At 40.5% G+C, this 23,672-nt stretch overlaps 2 protein-coding genes and 1 long non-coding RNA gene across 5 annotated transcripts; 2 read left to right on the top strand and 1 right to left on the bottom strand.

Moving 5' to 3' along the window:
- Window positions 1–1,167: 1,167 nt before the first annotated feature.
- tbc1d13 (TBC1 domain family, member 13) lies at window positions 1,168–16,404 on the top strand. Its single transcript, XM_031757438.2, has 12 exons — window positions 1,168–1,299; window positions 2,919–2,992; window positions 3,089–3,129; window positions 3,741–3,802; window positions 6,407–6,506; window positions 7,190–7,272; window positions 7,350–7,509; window positions 8,762–8,972; window positions 9,112–9,275; window positions 10,633–10,793; window positions 11,375–11,432; window positions 11,513–16,404. The coding sequence occupies exons 1-12, from the start codon at window positions 1,277–1,279 to the stop codon at window positions 11,576–11,578; spliced, it is 1,203 nt and encodes a 400-aa protein (XP_031613298.1). The 5' UTR covers window positions 1,168–1,276; the 3' UTR covers window positions 11,579–16,404.
- Window positions 7,520–18,143, bottom strand: LOC116334113. The gene is made up of 3 exons (XR_004200512.2): window positions 18,041–18,143; window positions 8,037–8,147; window positions 7,520–7,727 (listed from the first exon to the last, which is right to left on the bottom strand). It is a non-coding gene; the product is annotated as an uncharacterized LOC116334113 (long non-coding RNA).
- Window positions 17,397–23,174, top strand: thnsl2 (threonine synthase-like 2). Of its 3 annotated transcripts, none has more exons than XM_031757433.2 (9): window positions 17,397–17,651; window positions 19,358–19,589; window positions 19,679–19,873; window positions 19,957–20,109; window positions 20,188–20,427; window positions 21,681–21,829; window positions 22,146–22,271; window positions 22,343–22,497; window positions 22,713–23,174. In XM_031757433.2, the coding sequence occupies exons 2-9, from the start codon at window positions 19,367–19,369 to the stop codon at window positions 22,936–22,938; spliced, it is 1,467 nt and encodes a 488-aa protein (XP_031613293.1). In that variant the 5' UTR covers window positions 17,397–17,651; window positions 19,358–19,366; the 3' UTR covers window positions 22,939–23,174. The 3 variants fall into 3 exon arrangements, with proteins under 3 accessions (XP_031613293.1, XP_031613297.1, XP_031613295.1); XM_031757435.2 differs by lacking the exon at window positions 17,397–17,651 and adding an exon at window positions 18,627–18,738; XM_031757437.2 differs by lacking the exon at window positions 20,188–20,427.
- Window positions 23,175–23,672: the final 498 nt, after the last annotated feature.

The following is a 23,672-nucleotide window of genomic DNA, read 5'->3' as shown; positions in this document are numbered from 1 at the left end:
TAAAACAAAACAAAACATTGTTTTAAATTCTGTTTGTCATTTTCACAAAAATTAGAAAAACTGACTTACCTTTGTATATGGAAGACCAAAACTGCCACATGTTTAAAAAACAAAAATCAGAACTCTGAACAAATGCTATTAAATAGAAACAAAATTAAAAAAAAGAGAGAAAGTACATGTATTACTCAGTAAAATAATTAATTTCCCTTCCTACAGGAAAATTAAAAACAAGACTGAGATTGTGCAAAAGAATAGCGCGAAAGTTTTGGGTAATTAGAGGATGCTGTAGTGCAATTATATAATAAGAAGAATACTACAAAAAAAGTTTAAAAAAAAAAAAAAAAGCAGGGACCACAGTAAAAGACTGAGTTTAATGTAAACATGACACGATACTTGAATTTCCTGTTTACTTCTATCTTATTTTTTATTATTTCCTGTTTACTTGTTTGGTGAGATTAGTGATGCCAGCCTGAGTGACCTTCATTGTCTGTATGAAATCTGTATGTTTTATATAATAATAACATAAATAAATATGACTGATTGCAACTTCCTCTAACTGGCTTTTGGAAAGGATAATCATTTCAGACCTTCAGCATGCTTAATAGTTCAGAGTCAGACTGTTGTTTTTTACAATCAGCTGTTGTTTATTATTCACAAAAAATACGAAAATTTTTCACCATGATTAATGGAGACAGTGTAGGATTATTTTTGATTTGTTTCCTGATGTATATGATGTATGTTTTGTGTTTGTAAAGCAAATTCCTGCAATTAACTACCTACATCTTATCTCTCACTGACTGCGCCGCAAAAACAGAAAGCTCAAACAGTCATATTACAGATGGTGTTACATATTTCTGAATCCATAACTACGTGTATTCAGGCAGCTTGGCATGCAGAGACCCTGCAGCTGTCGAGGGGGGTGGGGGGGGGGGACTGTCAGTGGGAGTGTATTTATGTCCGATCTATGCCAACATTTGCGAGTTACAAAGAAAGGTTTGGGGCAATAATTAACTGTCTTTTAATTTATTAATTAAAAGCTCAACTCATAGCTCAAAAGCTCTACTCAGAATGTATTCTCTGGAGTAAATCTTCTTGAATTCTTCCGTTTAAAAATATATTACTAACTGGCCTGCAGGAGGCAGCATTGCAGCCGACAGTGCATTGCCTGTCGGATTTCCTTGTTAAAAGAAGAAGAGAAGTAGGAAGACTTCCCTGTGGCCAATAATTCATTCCTCTTTGGAAACAGTTAAAGGAAAACACCGTTTCCTGCCTCGACATGTCTACAGCGTACAGAAACAGGTGAGAGACATCCAAATCTCTGGCCTCGTGGGGGATGTAGGGCGCGCGCACATGCAGAAGCTGTTTATTTCAGCAGCTAGCCTCCAAAGCGTAGAATTAGCATTAGCAGCAGCAGCCCCGCTGACCAGACACGAGCCCAGTTACAGTCGCTGGAACACGCGCACCGTGAACGCTAATATGGGCTTTATCAGCTAAAAAGGGTCACCGTTAATATCGGAGATGGAAAGCGCGCAGGGTGCTTTGTAAACTCAAAGTATTCAGGTGTTATGCTACCTCCGTGTTAGCACATCAGGTGACACACAACTTCCTCCACCCCCCAAAAGGCTAACAATTAGCCACTGTCCGGCTAACGGTATGTGCTGACTTGTGTTTGTGTCACCGAAAGATTGACAATAAATCAGCTGTTCACACATAAACACTAGACCTGAACGGAAATTAAAACACATGTGCTAACTACAAACGAACCAGGCCCTCTGACCTGATAAGTGCTCGACAAAAAGACCTTAGTAATTCCTTTATTTGTTTTTCCTCTTTTGCTTTTTCTTTATTGGCAAATCTTTTTCGATAACAGTGCATATTTTACAGAAGCTGACAATATTACCATGTCTTTGCTGTCAATGTAATAATCAAATCTCAGAGTAAAAAGAGCCGAGTAAAAGAGTCCAAAACGATGTAAACACAAGCTGAAAATCTAACAGATAGAGGAAGGACGGTTACACAAATGGCAGACTATTATAATAGGAAAAACAGGGTGTTTTAAAGTTTCCTTTACATTTCAGGGAAAAGGGCCAATGTGGCGAATGTAGTAGGAAAAATAGTTACTGAGAATACCCTCAAATTTGTTAGAAGAAAATAGCAAATTTTGGAGGGACAAATGGGAAGATTAAAAGAAAATAATAGGCAAGTCTACACGGAAGAAATGTTTAATTTCTGAGGGAACAATAGCAAATTTCTGTGAAAATGTTAAGGAAATAAAACAGAAAATTAATAAGGAAATAACAGTCAAATTCTTATGGGGGAACATTTTTGAGGGAAAGGTGACACATTTGGGGGGGGGGGGTCAGTTTTATTTAAATAAAAGGCACATTTCTGAGTAAAAAAAAAACACCAAAGTGAGAAGAAAATGGCAGATTTAAAGGAAATAATCAAACTGGGGAGGAAAAATAGCAAATGTATGGAGAAAAAAAACAGATCTGTGACAGGGAGGAAAAAAGGCAAATTTGTGTGGACAAAATGGGCAATTATACAAGACCTGATACTGTAATGAGAAAAAAATGGAAAGTGTACAAAATTACATTTATTTACATCTGATGAACAGATATGTTTTCTGTGCTTTAAAAACTGGCTCAAATATTTACATCTGAATTCTGGGTTTAATTTTTCCTCTGGGAGTTCGGCTCAAACCTCTTTGGGGAACTGCCGTCATGTCCTCGATTGAAAAGTGTTAATAGTGAGCGATGCCATTTCCCCATCTTCATACTTGACTCAGAGACAAGAGGCTGCCATTAATCTTCTTATAAAACTCACTCTCTCCTGTTGTCTCTCTAACTCTGGTGAGTTAACAGTAGGCATTTGGGTCAGAAATGAAACTGGCTCTAATCTCGCCTCCTTTTTTTCAGGATACAAGAGTTCAAAGTTGCCTTGGCTGAAGAAAAAATCAACTTGAAGACACTGAGGGAGCTGTGCTTCAATGGTAACTGGATTTTTTTTGGGAGGGGTGGGGCTGGTAATTTAATAGTACAATATTCTGTTAAGCTTTACTGACTGAACCTTTCTTTGTATAATGCAGGAATCCCTTTTGAAGGAGGCATACGAGCGCTCTGCTGGAAGGTGAGTCGCCCTGCCTCATGGGACCATTTTAGCTTTAACTAGTTGTAATTTTGTAAACTGGCGTCTCACTTCAGACAAAAACATACCAGCAGAATCTCTGGTGTACTTTGAGGAAATGCCTCAAATACTTTATTACCTCATACTGTGAAAGGAAGATGTGCTGCCCTTTTACGACTGAACACTTTATAGTTAACTGGGCTGTTTGTGTCTAAGACAACTGACAATATTGGGGAATTGATTTTCTCTCAGTGAAGTATCCAAACTCCAGGAAACAGAGAAAAAATGCTGTCTAAGGGTTTCACCAATAGCTGCTGATCTTTTGTCTGCACTTTCTTTTTAATACTACAGCTTGTATGTCTACATCCCTGCTGACACATAACACTTCCAACACTCCCACCACATGAGACCAAACTCCAGACTGTATATAAAAGCTGGACATAGCCTCAGTGATGTCACCCAGTGGTTTTGGAGTGTGCAAGGAGCTTTGATCTGTTTGTAGGAGTGAAACGTCTTTAATTATGTTTTTAATACAGTGCGTCGTTTTAACACTTCCACAGACCGCTTGGACTCAAATGTTCTCTCTTCTTGTGTTTTGTTTACCTCCTTCCCAGATCCTTCTTAATTACCTACCTGTTGATCAGACCCAGTGGGAGTCTTTCCTGAAAAAGCAAAGGTAAGTGGATCAGTTTAAAGCCCGATCAAAGAGCTGGTGCTTTGATTTTATTTAGGAGAATCCTTGTTTTGTGTCAGCTGCTCTGAGTCATTGCATTTAATGTTGTTAGGAGATTAAAAAAGGATGAAAAGCAGCAGCTTCTGTTCTGACTCACAAAACCTGATGCTGCATATTATGGTGCATTATGGTTGAAGTTGCAGCTCTGTTGTGGTTTCCTCCGTTTCACATAAGAGCACTGAGACCCAGTTTGGTCTTAACCACTCTTTCCTTCGACTGGGGAAATGACCGAAATCTAAGAGTGTTGAAAAAGGACATTTTTAGTAAATGAATATGCAGTCTAAAGAAGATTGTCTTTTCCACCTCTGATTACTTAGATTCAGCAGTAAGTCTGCTCTGTGAGCTTCCCGATGTTCCATGTGCATATATGGAAAGCTGAAGGCTTCTTGACTCTCATTCACTTTAAATGTGCCGAACTCATGCATGGCCACACTACACTGTGGCTCTTTTGCTTTGTTTTGTGCAAGCTGCTCACTTTTAAAAGATGAGCCAACCTAATTTTAAATGCTGCAGCTCAGCCGAGTAGTTCTTAAAACTTTTTGCTTCGCTTTAGTCGCTGGAAAAGGACGCACAAGATTTATCAGTCATCAGCAATCCAAAAACAATGACCCAAAGTAAGCTTAAAACTTAAAAAGGGTGACATACAGTGGCTTGCAAATGTATTCGGCCCCCTTGAAGTTTCCCACATTTTGTCACATTACAGCCACAAACATGATTCAATTTTATTGGAATTCCACGTGAAAGACCAATACAAAGTGGTGTACACGTGAGAAGTGGAACGAAAATCATACATGATTCCAAACATTTTTTTACAAATAAATGACTGAAAAGTGGGGTGTGCGTAATTATTCAGCCCCCTGAGGCAATACTTTGTAGAACCACCTTTAGCTGCAATTACAGCTGCCAGTCTTTTAGGGTATGTCTCTACCAGCTTTGCACATCTAGAGACTGAAATCCTTGCCCATTGTTCTTTGCAAAACCGCTCCGGCTCAGTCAGATTAGATGGACAGCGTTTGTGAACAGCAGTTTTCAGATCTTGCCACAGATTCTCGATTGGATTTAGACACCAGACAGGTCAGGAATAAAGTTATTGAGAAATTTAAAGCAGGCTTAGGCTACAAAAAGATTTCCCAAGCCTTGAACATCCCACGGAGCACTGTTCAAGCGATCATTCAGAAATGGAAGGAGTATGGCACAACTGTAAACCTACCAAGACAAGGCCGTCCACCTAAACTCACAGGCCGAACAAGGAGAGCGCTGATCAGAAATGCAGCCAAGAGGCACATGGTGACTCTGGACGAGCTGCAGAGATCTACAGCTCAGGTGGGGGAATCTGTCCATAGGACAACTATTAGTCGTGCACTGCACAAAGTTGGCCTTTATGGAAGAGCGGCAAGAAGAAAGCCATTGTTAACAGAAAACCATAAGAAGTCCTGTTTGCAGTTTGCCACAAGCCATGTGGGGGACACAGCAAACATGTGGAAGAAGGTGCTCTGGTCAGATGAGACCAAAATGGAACTTTTTGGACAAAATGCAAAAACTAACACTGAACATCACTCTGAACACACCATCCCCACTGTCAAATATGGTGGTGGCAGCATCATGCTCTGGGGGTGCTTCTCTTCAGCAGGGACAGGGAAGCTGGTCAGAGTTGATGGGAAGATGGATGGAGCCAAATACAGGGCAATCTTGGAAGAAAACCTCTTGGAGTCTGCAAAAGACTTGAGACTGGGGCAGAGGTTCACCTTCCAGCAGGACATCAACCCTAAACATAAAGCCAGGGCAACAATGGAATGGTTTAAAACAAAACATATCCATGTGTTAGAATGGCCCAGTCAAAGTCCAGATCTAAATCCAATCGAGAATCTGTGGCAAGATCTGAAAACTGCTGTTCACAAACGCTGTCCATCTAATCTGACTGAGCTGGAGCTGTTTTGCAAAGAACAATGGGCAAGGATTTCAGTCTGTAGATGTGCAAAGCTGGTAGAGACATACCCTAAAAGACTGGCAGCTGTAATTGCAGCTAAAGGTGGTTCTACAAAGTATTGACTCAGGGGGCTGAATAATTACGCACACCCCACTTTTCAGTTATTTATTTGTAAAAAATGTTTGGAATCATGTATGATTTTCGTTCCACTTCTCACGTGTACACCACTTTGTATTGGTCTTTCACGTGGAATTCCAATAAAATTGATTCATGTTTGTGGCTGTAATGTGACAAAATGTGGAAAAGTTCAAGGGGGCTGAATACTTTTGCAAGCCACCGTATACACGGGGCGAAAAACAAGCAAACTCAGAAGGGAAACGCTGAGAAATTTACAAGATGAAAAACTGTAGAGTCATTTTTCTTTTAGAGTCTAAAGTATTTAGTCAGTCAAACTTGTCAAAGAATAGAAAATCAAAAAAGAAACTTTATTTAACTTCAAAGACAGGACGTGAATCCTTCCATGTGATTCACTAATATATGAGAATCTGATGTGACTGATCAAATTCATTGATTATTAATCAATTAATGTATTCTTTCCTTTTCTTCCATGGGTCTCACAGGGAGGTGTACTCCCAGTTCCTAAAGGAGATGATCATCCAGCCCGGCATCGCCAAAGCCAACCTGGGCCTTTCCAGAGAAGACGTGACGATGGAGGACCACGTGAGTCATCCTCTGTCGTTCTCTCTTCACTGCAGTGACGAGCTGAAAGAAATAATGAAACCAAATTGTGCTATGAGTGATAAATAGAAATGCAAATTAGCATCACCTCCCAACAGTTATACGAGTGTCAGATTGAGATAAACTGCAGATTCTCCTGCCGAGTGCCATTAAACTGTGTCAGGTGAATATAATTACACATTGAGGTCTAATATAGTCGTAAAACATGCACGCAAACTGCTACCGTTTTCAACTCGAGCACTCAGCAAGCGGGAGTTTGGTCTGGGTCTGATTCTGTTACAGATCTTTAGTTGAGCTCTGCATAATAAAGATTTTACTGGACTCGCAGCATTAAATTTTATGGCTTGGCTTCATAAGGTTGTGCTTGAGTGAACCTTTAACCGTGTAAGTACTGAATAATACCTTTCACTTTGTGACTGCTGCCCACACTGTGCACCAACTGTGTGCAGTAATTTATATTTGCACGATAGCACACAGTGTAGCATAAACTAGAGCTGTTACAGAGGCTTTTTAAACAACCAAATCCATCACAATGAGTGCCTACAAAAGTAATCACTCATATGCACACGGCTGTGCTTCATCTGAACATGTGCACCATGTTCCATCCACATGGTGCACATGTGGATGGAGTTTGAATGTCTTTTTTCTGATCTGATTCTTTTCAGCCTCTGAATCCAAACCCTGACAGCAGGTGGAACACCTACTTTAAAGATAATGAAATTCTGCTGCAGATCGACAAAGACGTGAGGTAAACGCCTTTATCAGCTGTTCTGTTACTTCCTCCTGTTAAATAACAGTAATGTGAATGTGAGTGTTCACCTGCAGGCGGCTGTACCCGGACATGGCGTTCTTCCAGCGCCCCACGGAGTACCCCTGTCAGCTGATCCTGGACCCTCAGAACGACTACGAGACGCTGCGTCGGCGAGTGGAGCAGACCACGCTGAAGTCACAAACAGTGAACTGCAACCGCAGCGGGGTCACTAATGTAAGCCTGCATCCAGGGCATGAGTGCAATTGTGGGGTCCAGCTCAGTTTGGCTGATTCAGGCCCATCTGTCGAATTTTGACTTTTGTGCCCCGCTTACAGTATAAACAGGTTAGTTCAGATACGTGTCGTGCTGAAACAAAACCATCATCCTGGTATTAACAGCAGGAAGGGTTGAAGTTACTCACAAGGCCTGCATCAAAGTTGACACAGGTACAGCTGAGAAAAGAAAACAGGTAATGACTAAGAATTCGGACCCATTAGAAATGTAATTAGTTGTTGTTTGTTGTACATGACTTTTCTGTAAACATTTATCAACCTATAAATCACAAACCTAAATAGCTTAATTACTGCAACATTACTACATAAAATGTTTAAAACTACACGTTTACACAGTCACTTAAAGAGGAAATGGTTCAGCATTTTTCTACAGGTCAGGCATTTTAACCCTCTGATTAATATCTATAATAGGGGTTTTTAATTAACCTAGAAATTTAGATGTAAATGACTGAAAGGGCAATACTTTACCTCAAAGGAATGATTGTGGTTCTTTGGATAATATCTGGACAAATGCCTCTCTCTCTGCCATCTGCTGTGACCGTCTTTCAACCTCAGTTAATGGTGAAAAATGTAGATGTCCTGTAACAGGCAGGAAATAAAAACTTGGCAGTTATTAAAACTTAAACCCTCTGGTGACCGCTAAAACGTGCACATAATGTGTAAATGTTAAGTTTCAGTTATGTGCAGAAAAAGTGTGTGTTCACAAAGCAGCCTCGGTCGCACAGTTTGTGTGAACTAACACACAGAAAAAGAAACAGTAGTTTTATTCAGAGGGCAGCAAGATTATTTATGTAATGGAGAAACCCTGCTCATGTGGATATGACTAATCAGCATGAGCACCATGTCTCCATTTGGTAACATTTACAGACATAACTGGCATAAATCAGGTGTTTCCTTCGCCAGTAGACGATATAACATGGGCACATGTCTAATTGTCATTAATAGCATATGTTCTGTGATAATAAGAATACATTATATGTGCATTTGGCATATTTGCATTACAGTTTTGTCAGTTAGCATAAAAAATGCAAAAAAAACCCAAAACTAGAAGCAGCGTTAATCCTTGCTGCCATGTGATTGGCTGATTAGATATTATCATTACTGTGCAGTTGTACAGGTGTACCTAACAAAGTGGCCATTGAGTATGTGTTACTTCAAATCTGTTTCGAATCAGCTGTGTCTTGTTTTCTCAGGTGAGTTCACCTGGAAAGGCGCTGAACCTGTATCCGTCTAACGAGTACGAGGTGCTGCCCAATGGCAGTGAAGCCCATTGGGAGGTGGTAGAGCGGATCCTCTTCATTTATGCCAAACTCAACCCTGGCATCGCCTACGTCCAGGGCATGAATGAGATTGTGGGGCCAATTTACTACACGTTTGCCACAGATCCCAACAGCGAGTGGAAAGGTTTGCAACGTTTAAATTGGGGGAAAAAGGCTTACATAAACTCCATATGTTTTCCTTTTGGTTTTTTTTTTTTTTTTTTTTTTTTTTTTTGTCTGTTTGTTTGTTGTTGTTTTGTTTTTTTTACTGCGGCATCTCACAGAGCACGCCGAGGCGGACACCTTCTTCTGTTTCACCAATCTGATGTCAGAGAACAGAGATAACTTCATCAAGAGCCTGGATGACTCTCAGTGTGGCATCACCTACAAGATGGAGAGCGTGTACTCCATGCTCAAAGACAAAGACATGGAGCTATATCTTAAGCTGGTAAGGTCCACCTTTAACACATTTCTTGCTCCTTCCACTAAACACAGACACAAACAAGTATTTTCTTCCATAAATCAATCACCAAATTGACTTAAATATGCTTTGTAGCAGAGCTGCTTCCACTCAGCCCTTTTCCAGTTTCTCTTATTGATAAGAAAGTAGAAAAGATCTCTCCTGTCCTTCCTCTTGTAGGATTTAAATACTTTTTGTCTGACAGTCAGCACTTTTCAGAATGTTTCTTTTCAAGCTAATCGCCCGTAACTGCTGTGATTCTTGGCTGTTTGACAGACTTTCTTCTCACTCATCAGGAATTTATTTCCTACAAAGCAGCAAAAAAAGAAAATCCCACAGGTTAAACTGGGCTGACCAGACACTTTTAAAGCCTACTGACTCTGAATTACTCAACATGAGCTCTCACAATCAAAGCAACTTGGAATTTTCATGTTAGATTGTATGTAAAAGATGATGGGGGTTTTTTTAAAAATTATTATTATTATTATTATTCTTTTCTTTTTTTTTCTTTTGGCAAGAATCAACCTCTGGGGATGAAAATCGAAGCCAGTGCTGCAGCACCACAATCTAATTTCTCTCGTGGTCTCTTGAGGCTGGCTCTAAAAGCGAGTTAGTCCCCATAGACTCCCGGGTTAAAATGTCCAACTTTTCAGCAGAAATAAACACCTTTACAGCCTTCTAGAATGTGACTGACAGGTGGATGGTGACACAGTCATCTGTAGCTGCTAGCTGTTTGTTAGGTTTCACCTCAGCTAATTGGAGTCTCTGAACTGGACCTCTGGACTGTATGGTATTGGCATCTTCTGGGCCAATTTCCTGAGGATAGGCCTAGCAGACAGATAAAAACTGTAGTCAAGCCTGAAACTGTAGACCTGAGTGAAATCCAAATGGGTACTAATAAATCTTCCAACTCCAATAGATCTGGTGACAGTGGCTAGCCTGGGTGTGAGCCCACTGGGAAGTATTCCGAGTTGTTTTCAACAACCCAAACTAAGCTGTTTCTGGCCATTACACCTAGTGCTCCCAAAGCAGCACCCATAGGGCACACTTCTAATTCACTGTCAAAATATTACATTTTTTTTCTTGATCAGCTGCAGGTGCAAGGAAAAAAATAAACAGAGCCCTTGGAATGACCAAGATATCTACTTTGATTATTCATAAATTCATAATTAGTCATATTTATAGACAAACACAAAGTCAAAACAAACCAGTATTGCTGTGTTTTCTTTCATTTATGGAACATCTTCACGTTCTCCCTGGAATAACATTTTAAAAAAGTAAAATGCAGATTAAATTCTTGTTAAAAATCATTGCATTGACTTCCTGTGTGTCTCCCCCCCCACAGGAAGAGCAGAACATCAAACCACAATATTTCACCTTCCGCTGGCTCACCCTGTTGTTATCTCAGGAGTTCCTCCTGCCAGATGTCATCCGCATCTGGGACACACTTTTTTCTGACCAGGACAGATTCCATTTCCTCATCCTGGTCTGCTGCGCTATGCTCATGTAAGTCTTTCAGACTGGATTGAATTTATTTCAGTTATTTTTATATGTCATCAATTGGACATCATTCTCCTGAGATTTTTAGCGCCAAATACAATAACTTCAGTTTACTTTAAATTTAGAAATGCAAACATGCAAGCAATCCATGTCTTTATCTTTAACACATGCCTCTAGTTTTATTAATTGATCTGTCATCTTCATAAATAAATATAATTGGGCATCGTCTGCATACAATAAAAACTATGCGTTATTTTCTAATGATATTACCTAAAGAAAGCGCACAGAGCATGAAATGTTAATTATTCCAGTCTAAAAGACTATGGGCAGACTAAGTCCGAGTCAGGGTGCTATTTAGCATTACCGTGTTTTTTGCAAAGAGGAAAAAATGACTTGGACATTCTTTGCAGAAGTACTTGAGTTTTGTGTGAATTTAGAAGTAGGCATTAGTTGTCTTGCTTCATAGATGGATATAAGTGGGTGTCATCTGCATAGAAGTGTGTGCATTGTTTCTTTTTTGTTTGTTTTTTTTAAATAACATTTCCTAAGGGAAGCATTCACACTGCGTCAACTCCTCCTTCTCACAGACTCATCCGGGATAACTTATTGGCTGGTGATTTCACAGTGAACATGAGATTACTGCAGGTACTCTAAAGCACACAGTGTTCATGTTCAGACATGTAGCTGATGCTACTGGGATTAATTGGGCTGGATATGTCTTTCAGGATTACCCCATCTCAGACGTCCACACCATCCTGACCAAAGCCAAAGAGCTGCAGGATACGTCCTAACCTGGTCTCCCTCCTCATCCCGCCTGCTCTGGTCATGTGTGGTAGGTGGGAGTCGAAAACAAAAAGGAAAAAAAAAAACAACAAAAAAACATTTGTCATGTCAAATGTGTTGTGGATGGACCTGACCAATGAAGAGTCTGCACAGATGTTTGGGACAGCGTGCAAAACTTGGGAGGACATGCGGAAACTTCCTCGAAATGAGTGGAGGCTGGAAGGGTGCCATGTGTCATAATGCATTATGGGAAAAGGCTCCCTTGGTACGTGCCTGTCCTGCTTTCTCAGCCATCTCTCCCGTGGAGACAAATGAACGTCTGTAGGGAGGCAGGGCCACAGTAATCCTACACTACCAATCGTAACCAGATGTGTTCAATGAAGGAGCCAAGAATTCAAAGGAAACTCTCACTGCGATCACGTATGTAGACCGATTGAGTTTAACTGTGTTGAGCAGTATGTGCATGCATGTTCTCCTAAAAAAAAAAAAAAAAAAGTTAATTTTCAATGATTTTTGCTAATGTAAGAAACATGTATGCCTTATCTTTTGAAGGATGTGAAATGGGAGATGGCATTCCTGTGTATATTTTCACTCTGACATCAGAAACATGAAGCGTAGGTTCCGCCTGTTATCATCTCAGCAGTGCTTTCTAAACTTTTGGAGAATCACAGCAGAAGGAAACTGCTGTTGAAAGACAGGTGTTGTTTTTTTCACACTGAACATTGTTTTCACAGCAGTTTTTTTTTTGTTTGTTTTTTTGCCTCTAGCCCAATGAAGCAATATAATTTCTGATCAGCAATCAGTCGAGCTTCTGGAAATTGCCAATTTAGTGTCATCGGCCAATCGGAGGAAATGTGTGAGGAGCTAAAACAGCTTGTTTGAGACAGAAGGATTAACTGAGGGGCTTTATCAAAGCCCAGGATAAGATAAAGAAGGATTATTCTTATCTATGAATCATGCACAGTTGCTCAAGTAATTTAAAATGAAAAGAGGGTGTTTTTTGTTTGTTTGATGTTTTTGTTTTTGGATAGTAAGGAATTATCTTTACATTGCAATGCATCAACTACACAGCTGCCTTTTAAGCAAACTTCAAATTTGAAAGTTGAAGACATTATCTAAAAGTTGGCATGAACCACTTCTTTTCTAGTCTTCTTTGCTACAGAGTGCAGTTGTTCAGTCAGAAAAGAGGCTTGGCTGTTTATTACAAAATAAAAGCCTTGCTAAATTGCTAAGTTAATCACTTTTGGTTTAGACTGATGATGTTCAGTGTGAAACGGCATCCTGGCTCATTGCACTTTTCTCTTCTAATGTGCACGTCTGTGTCCAGCCTTGAGCTTGTAACACGTCAGTGAGGAGAATCGATGCAGAATCAGAAAAGAAGCGATCTGTTGAAGCTTATTGAGTGATGACGCTCATATGAAGGCACTCTGTGTGGATATTTGATCTGAACACGGATGAAAAGAGGTCATTCTAACTCTAAGAATTTGTAATGTGGCCCTACATGCACAGGCCTAGCAGGCACCAGGCCCAGGGCCATTAAAGTGCAGTGTTTATCGTCATTACAAACACTTCTCAGAAGTTGGTTTGGGCATTAAATAATCTAAGCTTTCCCTGTCTGCTTTTTATTTTCTGCTTCTTAAAATTAAACCTAATCTTACACACTATAGAAACATTACTTTTCTTCATTTACTTTTTACCTACAGTCTGTAACAGTGCTGAACTTTGAGGAAGTGTTAAGTTGCTCTTTCACTTAAACTGAAAAGATTATTCTTGCTCAACTTATCATAATGAATCAAAGTGGACCTGTTCTTCTTTTCCTGTTTCCTGTGTCATAGTTCCTGCTCCAGTGGTGGATGTTCATATTAAACACTGCCAAAATTTCAAATAACGAGGTCAGTGTTTGTACAGTTAGTCCCTTTGATACCAAAGCTCAGGCTGCAAAATGCTCCAAACACTCATTTTTTTTCTACTTTTGGACTTGCATGAAGTCACAGAGAAGGGACGTCCCTAATATAGTCCTCTTAAGCACAGACGCCCCACACACTTCAGTTGACAAGGGGCAGCCAGTCAGAAGAAAGTTGGCTTAAAGGGGGTGGAGCTAAAATGGCTAGCTTGAGATCTAAAGGACTGCTCCAAGGCTCGGTGTAAGATAAAGAAGTATTATTTTGAACTGTGAATTATGCAACGCTCCTCTTGTAGAGTGCAGGAAAAAAACTGGAGCTTGAAATTAGAAGAATGGATCCACTTAAATCTAAAACCAGTAAATCTCAGAACCTGAGAAACGGCTGTTTTGTTTTAGTGACCGCTTTTAACTGTAAGACCTAATATAACACTAACTGTAAATCGAACAACAGCTTCATATGGGAATATGTAGGTAAAAATTAATGAATTACACAAACTGCTTTAACACTTTGAGACTATGAAGTCAACATTAGTTGGGTGATGAGGTGAATCCAGATATAAAGTTTTTCCTGATGGAAAAAACACAAATTTTCTTGGAAAGTTATGACTTTATGATGTCATTTTGGCTTTTTGTTTTTTTGTTTGTTTTTTTTGTTTTTAAATCTTCTTTAATGCTTAACATTTCTTTAAATATCACTCTTCTTACCTTCTTTAAACCTGCAATGGCCCATAAATTCTGCTGTAAAACTGATCTAAGGGTGTTTTCACACCTATGGTGTTTAGTCTGTTTAACTCGAGGATGTGTGAACATGGTGATCACAGCAAAACAACCACACCGAGACCCTTTGGAGGAGGTGGTCACGGTGCGGTTCCAAATGAACTCCAGAGCAGTTCGTTTATGGTGGGAGCGGGACCCCAATCTGAACCAACTACCAGGTCTACGCTACAAGTCTGAGCTAAAAAACGTCCCGTAGTAACATATGGTTGGATTCACAGTACAGACACATCTGGTCGCTGAGTGGACCGAACAGTTCACTTGTATTAATCTCTGTGTGAAAACAGACCAAAGCACAGGGAAAAGCTACAAGTTTACAAACTCATCACTTATTTAGACCAGAGTAAACGAATGATAGGTGTGAAATCCCCCTAAACTAACAATAGAAATCAATATTTAGTCAAGCTGGAGATGGTACGTCGCACTTTAAATGAAATGACAGATCTTCCAAAATCTGTATTTTCAGATTGTCCCAAGTAATCTGAGCTGTTTTTGTTTTTTATTAAGGAAAACTGGAATCATTTTTTTCTGTGCAATAATTTCAGTTTATTTAATGAAGCTGTGCAAAATATTAGTCTGGAAAAACACATTTGAGCTCTGTTTTAAAAACTGCAACCAAATCAGTATTAGAATGACTACAGGTTTCATAATCTGAAGCCACAATCAGATCATTAGTCAGCAAGATTTTTTTTTAATTTTATTTTATTTTTTTTATTCTAATCTTTCCTGACAATAAACTGCAGAAAACTTCAAAAAGTGCAATTTGGGTGAAACTTTCAAGGCTCATGTCACCATGTGAGATATATGGCTGCTGAAAACAAGTGATAACACATGACCGGCCTCCTTTCTACCTGCACTTTGATACCAGGGTTATTCTCCATATCCTGGTATCATACTCCTGCAGTTTAAATGTGTTTTTCAACCACAAAAATATTTAGATCTCAGAAATCCTGGAAAGAATACATAAATAAAAAAGCACCAAATTTCATCCCAGTTGATGAGCTTTAATGTCCTGTTACTGTACAAACACCCACGGTGTTAAGATAAAGTTATGAGTAGCTTCAATAAATGCACTGGCGTTATTGTACAAACAAAAATGAGCTGATTCTGAGGAGGTCTGCTGGGAACTTTTCTCATATTTTGCTGATTTTACATAAAATCTGTCTCACTTCTTGTTGTACTTTCTAACCTCTTACTGTCCATTGAGTAGTTAAGGGTTCAGTCAGATCTTCCTTTTCTGTTTTATCTTATAACAGATGAACTTTGAGGCCAAAATTCCTTTAAGAGAGTTGACTTGAGAGGCCCACGTGCTGAAACCATGTTTGTTAACATGCTTAAAATGCAACTGCATCACTGTGACTGATACAAGGTTAAAGATCAGTAATCACGTTAAAAATCTGAGATTACAGTTTTTCCCCCAAATAGTCACAATTATGATTTTTACCATAAGTAGCCCTGCCACAGCTACAGAGGTTGTTCATATTTCTGCTGACACTGTTAAATCGATCTTTTTCATGTTTCTGACTCTGCGAGGAACAAACGCACAACTACACTAATCTTTGTTTCCTGACAACCTGCAGCCGAAGTAAAATCTGCTGTTGTTTGTTTTGCATCTCAAGAAAAAGCGGGCATGAAAATTAAAGTATTTAAGTGTATTTTAGTTTCATTAAACCACTTCTGAACATCTGGAATATTCTGTTCAGTGTGAAAGAGCAAGTTTACGAAGACCAAAATTATTCTGTATTTTTACTATGTTGGGATTTTTTATTTTTTTATTTTGAGGGACTGTTACTAATTACATCCACATGCACCTCTTTTAATGTGTATTTATTTCTATCCTGTGTGTGTGTGTGTGTGTGTGTGTGTGTGTGTGTGTGTGTGTGTGTGTGTGTGTGTGTGTGTGTGTGTGTGTGTGTGTGTGTGTGTGTGTGTGTGTGTGTGTGTGTGTGTGTGTGTGTGTGTGTGTGTGTGTGTGTGTGTGTGTGTGTGTGTTTGAAGGGAGGGGGTGATGTTCTCTATACTCTCAATGTCTTACATCAGTTATATGCATGGAATGGATTTTGTAAGATGATTTTTGTAAAACGTCTCCAGTGTTAAGACTTGTAAATATGTTTTTACATGTTTGCAGACGTGCATTAAAATAAACAATGGGATAAATCACATGCCTCTTTCTTTCTGGTTTCAAAATAAGTCGTGTTCTGTAGAAGTCTATGAGGACCCTACTTCTCCTGTGGCCTCTGTAAACACTTTCATGAGGACTTTGGTCTCAGTTGCTAGTTTCAAGTGTTTGGTCAAATAATCATCATGTTTTATTTACAATCATGATCTCATTTACAGTAAAAGTAATGGTAAAGCAACATATGCCTTAGGTTGGGCCTACCCTGAGATTAAGTCATATTTTACAGCAGACAGCTTCACACATCATTACTGATATATCACAGATCGAAACAAGCACCAGCCTCCAACACTGAAGTATAAAAGCTGTAGTTCCTCTAATGTTGTCTTAAGGCTGGTTCTCACCCCTTCAAACTGTACTTAAGCTTAAAGTTGGTAGTATATTAGGGGAATGACCTGGAGTGCCTGAACTGGATCTACAGACCATGTTTGTTTTGTTGATCCCTTTTGAAGCATTAATGGAATTATCTAACATGGCGTGACAGCCACAACAGACACCAAAGCTCTAAAATGAGTTCTGAAAGCAGTGGGTGGTATCACAGTAGCTACACACACACACAAAAAAAGACGAATTGATCAGACATCCTCGACCCACATTAGTTTTTTGGGGGGAGGTTGTTTGTTTTTAACTGCACACACAAAGTGCAGACAATTCAACAATAAAAAATAAATAGTGGTGCTCTATAGTTTTAACCACCATAACAGTTTTATATCACCTGTTGCTATTTATTTTTTGCATAATTTAATTAGTTTTACTCAAGCATTGTGGGCATTTTTATGTATTGCATGGTCCTAAATAACAGGAAACGCATTACTCTTCAGATAAGGTGACAACAGTGCATTACTTTTACTACAGGTGGTTTATTACATGCATAAATAACTTTGAAACAACTCCGATACAGAAAGGGCCTGCTGCTGCTCTCCCCATACTGAACACCAGCGGGTGCTGTTCCATCCTCCCACCGCAGGGGGCAATAATGAGCCCAGTTCGCTGATGAAAATGCTGCTTATGGATAAATAAGCTTCACACAAAGTTCACATTTCTTCATTATTAGATGTGTTTAAAGTAGTTTTTTCAGTTTAGCAAAAGAGGGACACTAAGAAAGAAGAGTAAGATGATGTTTTTGCCTACACGCGCCTGTTTTTTCCCCCCTGCTCCGTAAAAAACGTTAAGCTAACGGCCACTTCTCACTTCTCCCATCGTTTCTTCGGAGCCGTGGAGACTGAAGGTAACTTGGCTAGTTTTAGCGGTTTTAACAGCGGAAACTAACGCTCAAAATTAATGACTGCCTATTTTAGCGAACACAGAACCGCACACACTGCATGTTTGATGAGAATTCACTATGTTAAACCGATTTTTATTCATGAAATCCTGATTGTTTTGTTCTATTTTGGCTTGTTGTGATGAATGCAACCTTAGCGCCGCCCACCGTCATGTGAAAACTGCTTTAGGAGCAGCCCACTCACAATATTAATATAGGCATAAGCAGATTAGAAAACCCTGCAGAGGATAAACAAATGTTAGCTGTCATGAAGTTACCGCTTTTGTTTAAAAATATTCACTTAATCTCATTTCTTTGGCCTCAGGAAGTGTGGTGTACCGCACCTGTGTTCTTACCTGATCTCAGGAGGCTGCCCTGTTCAAAAATCACCTTAACTCTTGTAGAGGTTCACTAAAACCTGCTGCAGCCGAAAGTGTTCATTTAAAAAACAGCCGTATCACCAACACTGATTCAGAATAATTTACCTTTAAAAAAACTCAAATTCGTGGTAAAAAAAAATAGTTTTAAAACAAATTTAAAACGGCAGACTTTCAGAAGAAGGTTAACTTGAGCTTCAAGATTGATAATAGTACCAGATTAATTTCATGAGTCTGTGTCTGATGGCTCTGATTTATTTGCCGCATTTTATTAAAATCAGTGTTAGTGCACGATTAACAGGTGGGTGTTTTGGTGCCTTACATTGTTCACTTGATAGAACAGTTAGATTTTATGTAACACAATCAAAATAATGAGAACCAAAGCTTATGTTAGAATTATGTGACGGTTATTCACTGTGTTTTATTTTCAGTGAAATCAGAAAATACCGCTCATATGGATGTGTGTGAAAACCTGGGACAATATTAGTTAGACTGACTTTATATTAAGTAAGTGTGTCCTCGTTTCAGGACAGTTGTTCCAAAGTCCAGGTTTTTTCTTCCTGGTTGGTAGAGCCGTGCCTCGAAGTTTAGAAAGCTTTGGTTAAAAAGCAACTCTGTGAGTTAGTTCTTCTGAATTATAAAAAGAGGACTGCAGTAATTCTGCTCAGTGCAGAGCGGTAAGTGTGTGTTTTATAGTTAACAGTGTGATGTGTGCTTTCTTTGTAGGAACAATATCTGCCACATAATTCATCTACTAAAGTAAAATTTAAAATGCTCATTTACTGCTTAATATAACTCATAGAGGTCACAACATGTTTATGTTTACTCTAAAATCTGTTTACTCTATGTCACCACAGACAAAGTTGATTTGTTTTACACATGCATGAAAACAGCCTTTTCCTGGTCCCTTTCACAATAAAAGTCACACACAGAACTAAGTTTCCGTAACCGTTTAAAAAAATTGTGAAAAAAATAATATCTTTATTTACTCTTAGTGTTTTAATCCTGCTGTCCAAGGATGTGTACAATGCCAGTCAAAACGTTCACCCATTCAGATGTTGGTATTGTCTGTGTCCAGACTGCTGATGAACCTGTACCAATAACAACATAAAGTGTGGCTTTAATTCAAGCTTTTCTTATAAATGTTTGCTTTACAGAAAAACACACACACACACACACACACACACACACACACACACACACACATAGTTTCAGAGAAATGCACCCTGGCAGATGATGCAGAATGATGTCGCAGAACTCAGACCAGGATATGATGACTCTTACCTTCCTTCACAGGCGTGTAGGATGCAGTACTGCAGTACTCGTGGTGGGGTCAGGGGCTGGGACTTCCGGGATGTGCTGTTTTCGGGCTACGCCCCAGATGGAGGGATGTTCATGCCAGAGAGTTTGCCTCTGCTGAGCCCCGACACCCTCAGGAGCTGGAAGGGGATGTCCTACACCAAAGTGGTGGTGGAAGTCGCTTCACTGTTCATCCCTCCTCAGCTGATCCCCAGAGACGACCTGGAGGGTGAGCTGGGGGGAAAAATTCACCGTTGCATGCAGGTAGAACTGATCAGATAATCAGTGAGTCCTGTTTCCCATGTTTCTGTGTCCCAGTCCTTGTGGGTGAAGCCCTGTCTGGCTTCTGTGTGCCAGAGGTGGTCCGAATCGCCAGGCTGAAGGGGGGTCTGTCCATCCTGGAGCTCTTCCATGGAGACACCCTGGCCTTTAAGGACCTTGCTATGACCTGCACTGTGCGCTTCCTAAACTACTTCCTGCAAAAAGAGAACCGCAGGGCAACTGTTCTCGTAGGTGAGAGGGAAACTTGTTTTTATTATGTGATAAAACAAGAGAACTAGACCCAGGTGTAAAATTAGCATAAATGTTGTCCTCAGGTACGTCTGGGGACACCGGTGGCTCGGCCATCCAGAGTGCCAAAGGTCTCCCGGGGCTGGACGTGGTGGTGGTTTACCCCCGAGGACGCATCACTCCAGTGCAAGAGAAGCACATGATCTCCTGCCTGAAGGATAACATCCATGTTTTTGCAGGTACACACACAGAAGCTCAAACAGCCGCGTGTTTTATTCTTATAAAGTTTCTCTGAACCAGTCACACTCCGTCTGTAGCCGACGGCAGCTCTGATAACATAGACCAGCCACTGCGCCGCCTGTTTGCCGACCAGGAGCTTGTTAAGTCTCACGGCCTCATGAGCCTCAACTCAGTGAACTGGTCCAGGGTCATGATCCAGCTCGCCCACTTCATCTACGCCTACTTGGAGCTCAGTGGGGTGAAGCAGGACGATGTGGGTGCAGCGCTGCCGGAGCTGGAGGTGGTGGTTCCCACGGGAGGGGCAGGAAACATTGCAGGTGGGTTGATAATGTAAGATTTCTCATCCATGTGAGAAATCTTGGTCAGACTGATCTGAGAGCCAAAGTAAAATCACCAGCATTACGATTTTTAAAACCATTTTTATTCAAAAAGAGAGGTTTCAGTTACTCAGTTTTATTTATTATATTGTCAAAAATAACATCCAATTATCTGGGTCCTGCCTGCAGGGTAGGAGTCCTCAGCATCCAGAAAACATCAAGAATTTTCCAAATATGAGACAAATAATGTTTTTCTTTATCGTTACAATCCATCCCGATCTCCTCCCAGTCGCACGTTCCCACAACACCACATCTAGAAGGTGTTCAGGAGGCATCCCGGTCGTATGCTGAACCACCTTCACTGACTCTTTTCATGTGAAAGAGCATCGACTCCTCTCTAAGCTCCTCGTCCTGTCTCTCAAACTGTGAAGTTTTTCCACAGTTCGATTTTGTACCCATGAAATAAGGTAAATTGATGCAAATTTACCTGATGATGCAGAAAGAAATGGATTTATCTGCAGAGACTATCCCACAGACCGTGGATTCTCCTAACGCCACCATCAGTCAGAAAAGGAGGAGGAGCTTAGTGATGCTTGAGCTTGAACTTCATGGATCAACTTTTCTATCAAAACAGAAGCTCAGCTCTCTTCACTGCAGCAGACCTTTACAATGTCCTGATCACTGCAGACACTCTGTTTGGTCCTGGGGAAAGTTTATCCTACGTCCTAAGTAGACTAAGTATGATCCAAAGACGTCTATGAAGAAAAGAGCACAAGCGAGCACATCACTTTGCTTTGTACAGAATTACTGGGACTTACACCTGGAGCCAGGTGTGGGAACAAGCTCACAGGTGCACACCCAGTGGATGGACCACATAGATCTGCAAGGTCTCATGGAAAAACGTGAAATAGTCTACAAAAAACCTTTTTTGCAGCACATGTATTTTGTTGAGTCTTAAGAGGAAAAGCATCACCACAGCAGCCAGTAACTAACCAAGCAGTTGTGTGATTTTGCTCAGTTCTCTCCAAACCCTTCTTTTCTTTTTCTTTCTTTTTCTGTATTAAAGTTAAATCATATACTCTTAGCTATCTATGACCAGCAATAATGAACTCGTCGTTTGTTTCTTACTGTCGGTGGCATCAGTAGGATCATGTTGAGGGACTTTGGTCCTCTTTTTCTGTGTGTCTGTCTCTCTGTCCTTACACGAGTGCCTCCTTATAAAAACTGTTCCTGTCTCTTTTCTTTTCGGTCAGCCGGCCTCATCGTAAAGCAGATGGGACTCCCCTTGAAACTGGTTGCCATGGTGAATTCCAATGACATCGTGCACAGGATGGTAACCAGCGGTGATTTTTCCATGGCAGCTAACGTCACACAGACGTTGGCCCCGGCTATAGACATCCAGGTAGAGACGCTACACCTGCTCATGTGTGCAGAGTGTATCTATTTCCTCCAGTCCTCAGACAGCCTGATGGCTTAAGCATTTTATTAGAGTGCAGTTCCTCTGATGTTCACTTGAAGCTCTGACAGTCAGTTAAAATGTCCAACTTTACAGCAGATTCACCTCTTTATATCAGCTGCACAGGGGTAAATCTCACCTGATCTCACCTGTTTAAATTGTATTAAGGCTTAAAGTTTCCATTATTAGAGGTGTGGCCTCTTTGACTGACAGGTGGGTGGCAACACGGGTGACATGTCTCTGGTTTATTTGTCTGCTGCAGGACCCATACAACATGGAGCGAGTGTTCTGGCTGCTGCTGGGCAGAGACGGCCCCAAAGTGAAGGCGATGATGGAGGAGTTTCAGCGCTCGCACCGACACTCACTGCCTGAGAACCACCGCAGACTGGTACCCGTCATCTAGCTGGTCCACGCCAGTGCTTCTCCTCTGATGGTCTAATCTGACTTTTTCCTTTTCAGTTGTCGCAGGTTCTGTCGACGGGGACAGTGACGGACGAGGGGATCCTGGAAACCATGAGGAACTGCTGGGAGGAGAACCAGTATGTGCTGTGTCCTCACACAGCTGTGGCAGTTTGGCATCACTACCACTGTCCTCACAGCGCCCAGCTCAACAGGTCAGACACACCAAGTTTTAATATTCAGTCATATCACCTGTGCTCACGATGTTCTTGAGGCTCTCCTCTGCAGATACTTTATTTTGTGACAGATAATAATCAGCTGATAGTTCACGGAGTCTCTCATCTCTCTGATGAACTTAGTTAGTAGTAGTAATAACCTGCTGGGAGGCATGTGACATTTGAGTGTTAAGTCCACTTTTCTCTCGTTACAGATGTTACATTGCAACTGCTTCTCCGGCCAAATTTCAGGCAGCAGTGGAGAAGGCAGGTTTGACCTTTGACCTTCCAGAGGCGGTGCTGGCTTTGGAAAAGCTGCCGACCCGTTATCAGGAGCTGGAGCGGAGCCAGAACTGGTGTGAAGACTGGGAGGGCAGACTGAGAGAGAGAATCCACTCTGTGAGCGCGGCGAGGAAGAATGGCATGACTTACTACACCTGAGTGGACATTAAACAGTTTTCAGGTCAGGTGACTGGCAGCACATCGCTGATCTCTGAACCTGCTTGTCAGGATTTAGTGAATGATATTGATGGTAAAAGAATCATGTGAGCCCTCAGGTGGACTTTGGTCTGTGGTGTCATATGACTTCTGTGTTTTCACACCTGAAACCAAGCCGTCTCACCACAGCTTCAAACTGTATGTGACAAATAAAATGAGGCTGATTTTTATGACTTTAACCGTCTCAGCTGCTGTTTTACTAAATTTATCACTGATGTTCCAGTTTCCATCAGCTTATAACCCTGAAAGGGACAATCCCAGCAGTCATGGAAACACTAAAAGGATGTTTGAGGCATTTATGTATTTTTAAGTTTGGAGATGGTCAACAGATAAAAACAGTCTAGCTTTCATGAAAGCTCACCCTGAAATGTCAAATCAACATAAATTTTACAAATACATTTTTGGCAGGACATTCTTCATCATATTTTGGCACCTACATATCAGTATCAAGTACTTTTTGTACTTTTGGGGCCTGAAGTCATTTTAAAACCTTTGTTTTTGTGTGTCATGTTGAAGAGGAATCAGCTAAAGAAATATTTAACCTTTAAACACAGCCATTGGTAAAACACTGCCCCCTGCTGGGGAATGTATCAATGAAAATTTCCAGATGGTAATTACAAACACTACTTTTATAAATGTTAAAGTTTTCCAGATTTGAAGGAGGGGAAAAACCACAC

The sequence above is a fragment of the Oreochromis aureus genome, linkage group 7 (genome assembly GCF_013358895.1).
Source record: "Oreochromis aureus strain Israel breed Guangdong linkage group 7, ZZ_aureus, whole genome shotgun sequence".
In the NCBI taxonomy this organism is placed as follows: Eukaryota; Metazoa; Chordata; class Actinopteri; order Cichliformes; family Cichlidae; genus Oreochromis; species Oreochromis aureus.
The sequence above is the reverse complement of the archived record's forward strand: the minus strand, read 5'-3'. Positions and strand labels throughout refer to the sequence as shown.

Coding starts and splice junctions, on each gene's coding strand:
- tbc1d13 (XM_031757438.2), top strand. CDS start 1,277: ATGTCTACAGCGTACAGAAACAG. Junction 7,510..8,761: donor ACCGCAGCGGGGTCACTAAT/GTAAGCCTGCAT, acceptor TTGTTTTCTCAG/GTGAGTTCACCTGGAAAGGC. Junction 9,276..10,632: donor TGGAGCTATATCTTAAGCTG/GTAAGGTCCACC, acceptor CCCCCCCCACAG/GAAGAGCAGAACATCAAACC.
- thnsl2 (XM_031757433.2), top strand. CDS start 19,367: ATGCAGTACTGCAGTACTCGTGGTGGGGTCAGGGGCTGGGACTTCCGG. Junction 19,590..19,678: donor CCCCAGAGACGACCTGGAGG/GTGAGCTGGGGG, acceptor TCTGTGTCCCAG/TCCTTGTGGGTGAAGCCCTG. Junction 19,874..19,956: donor CAGGGCAACTGTTCTCGTAG/GTGAGAGGGAAA, acceptor TGTTGTCCTCAG/GTACGTCTGGGGACACCGGT.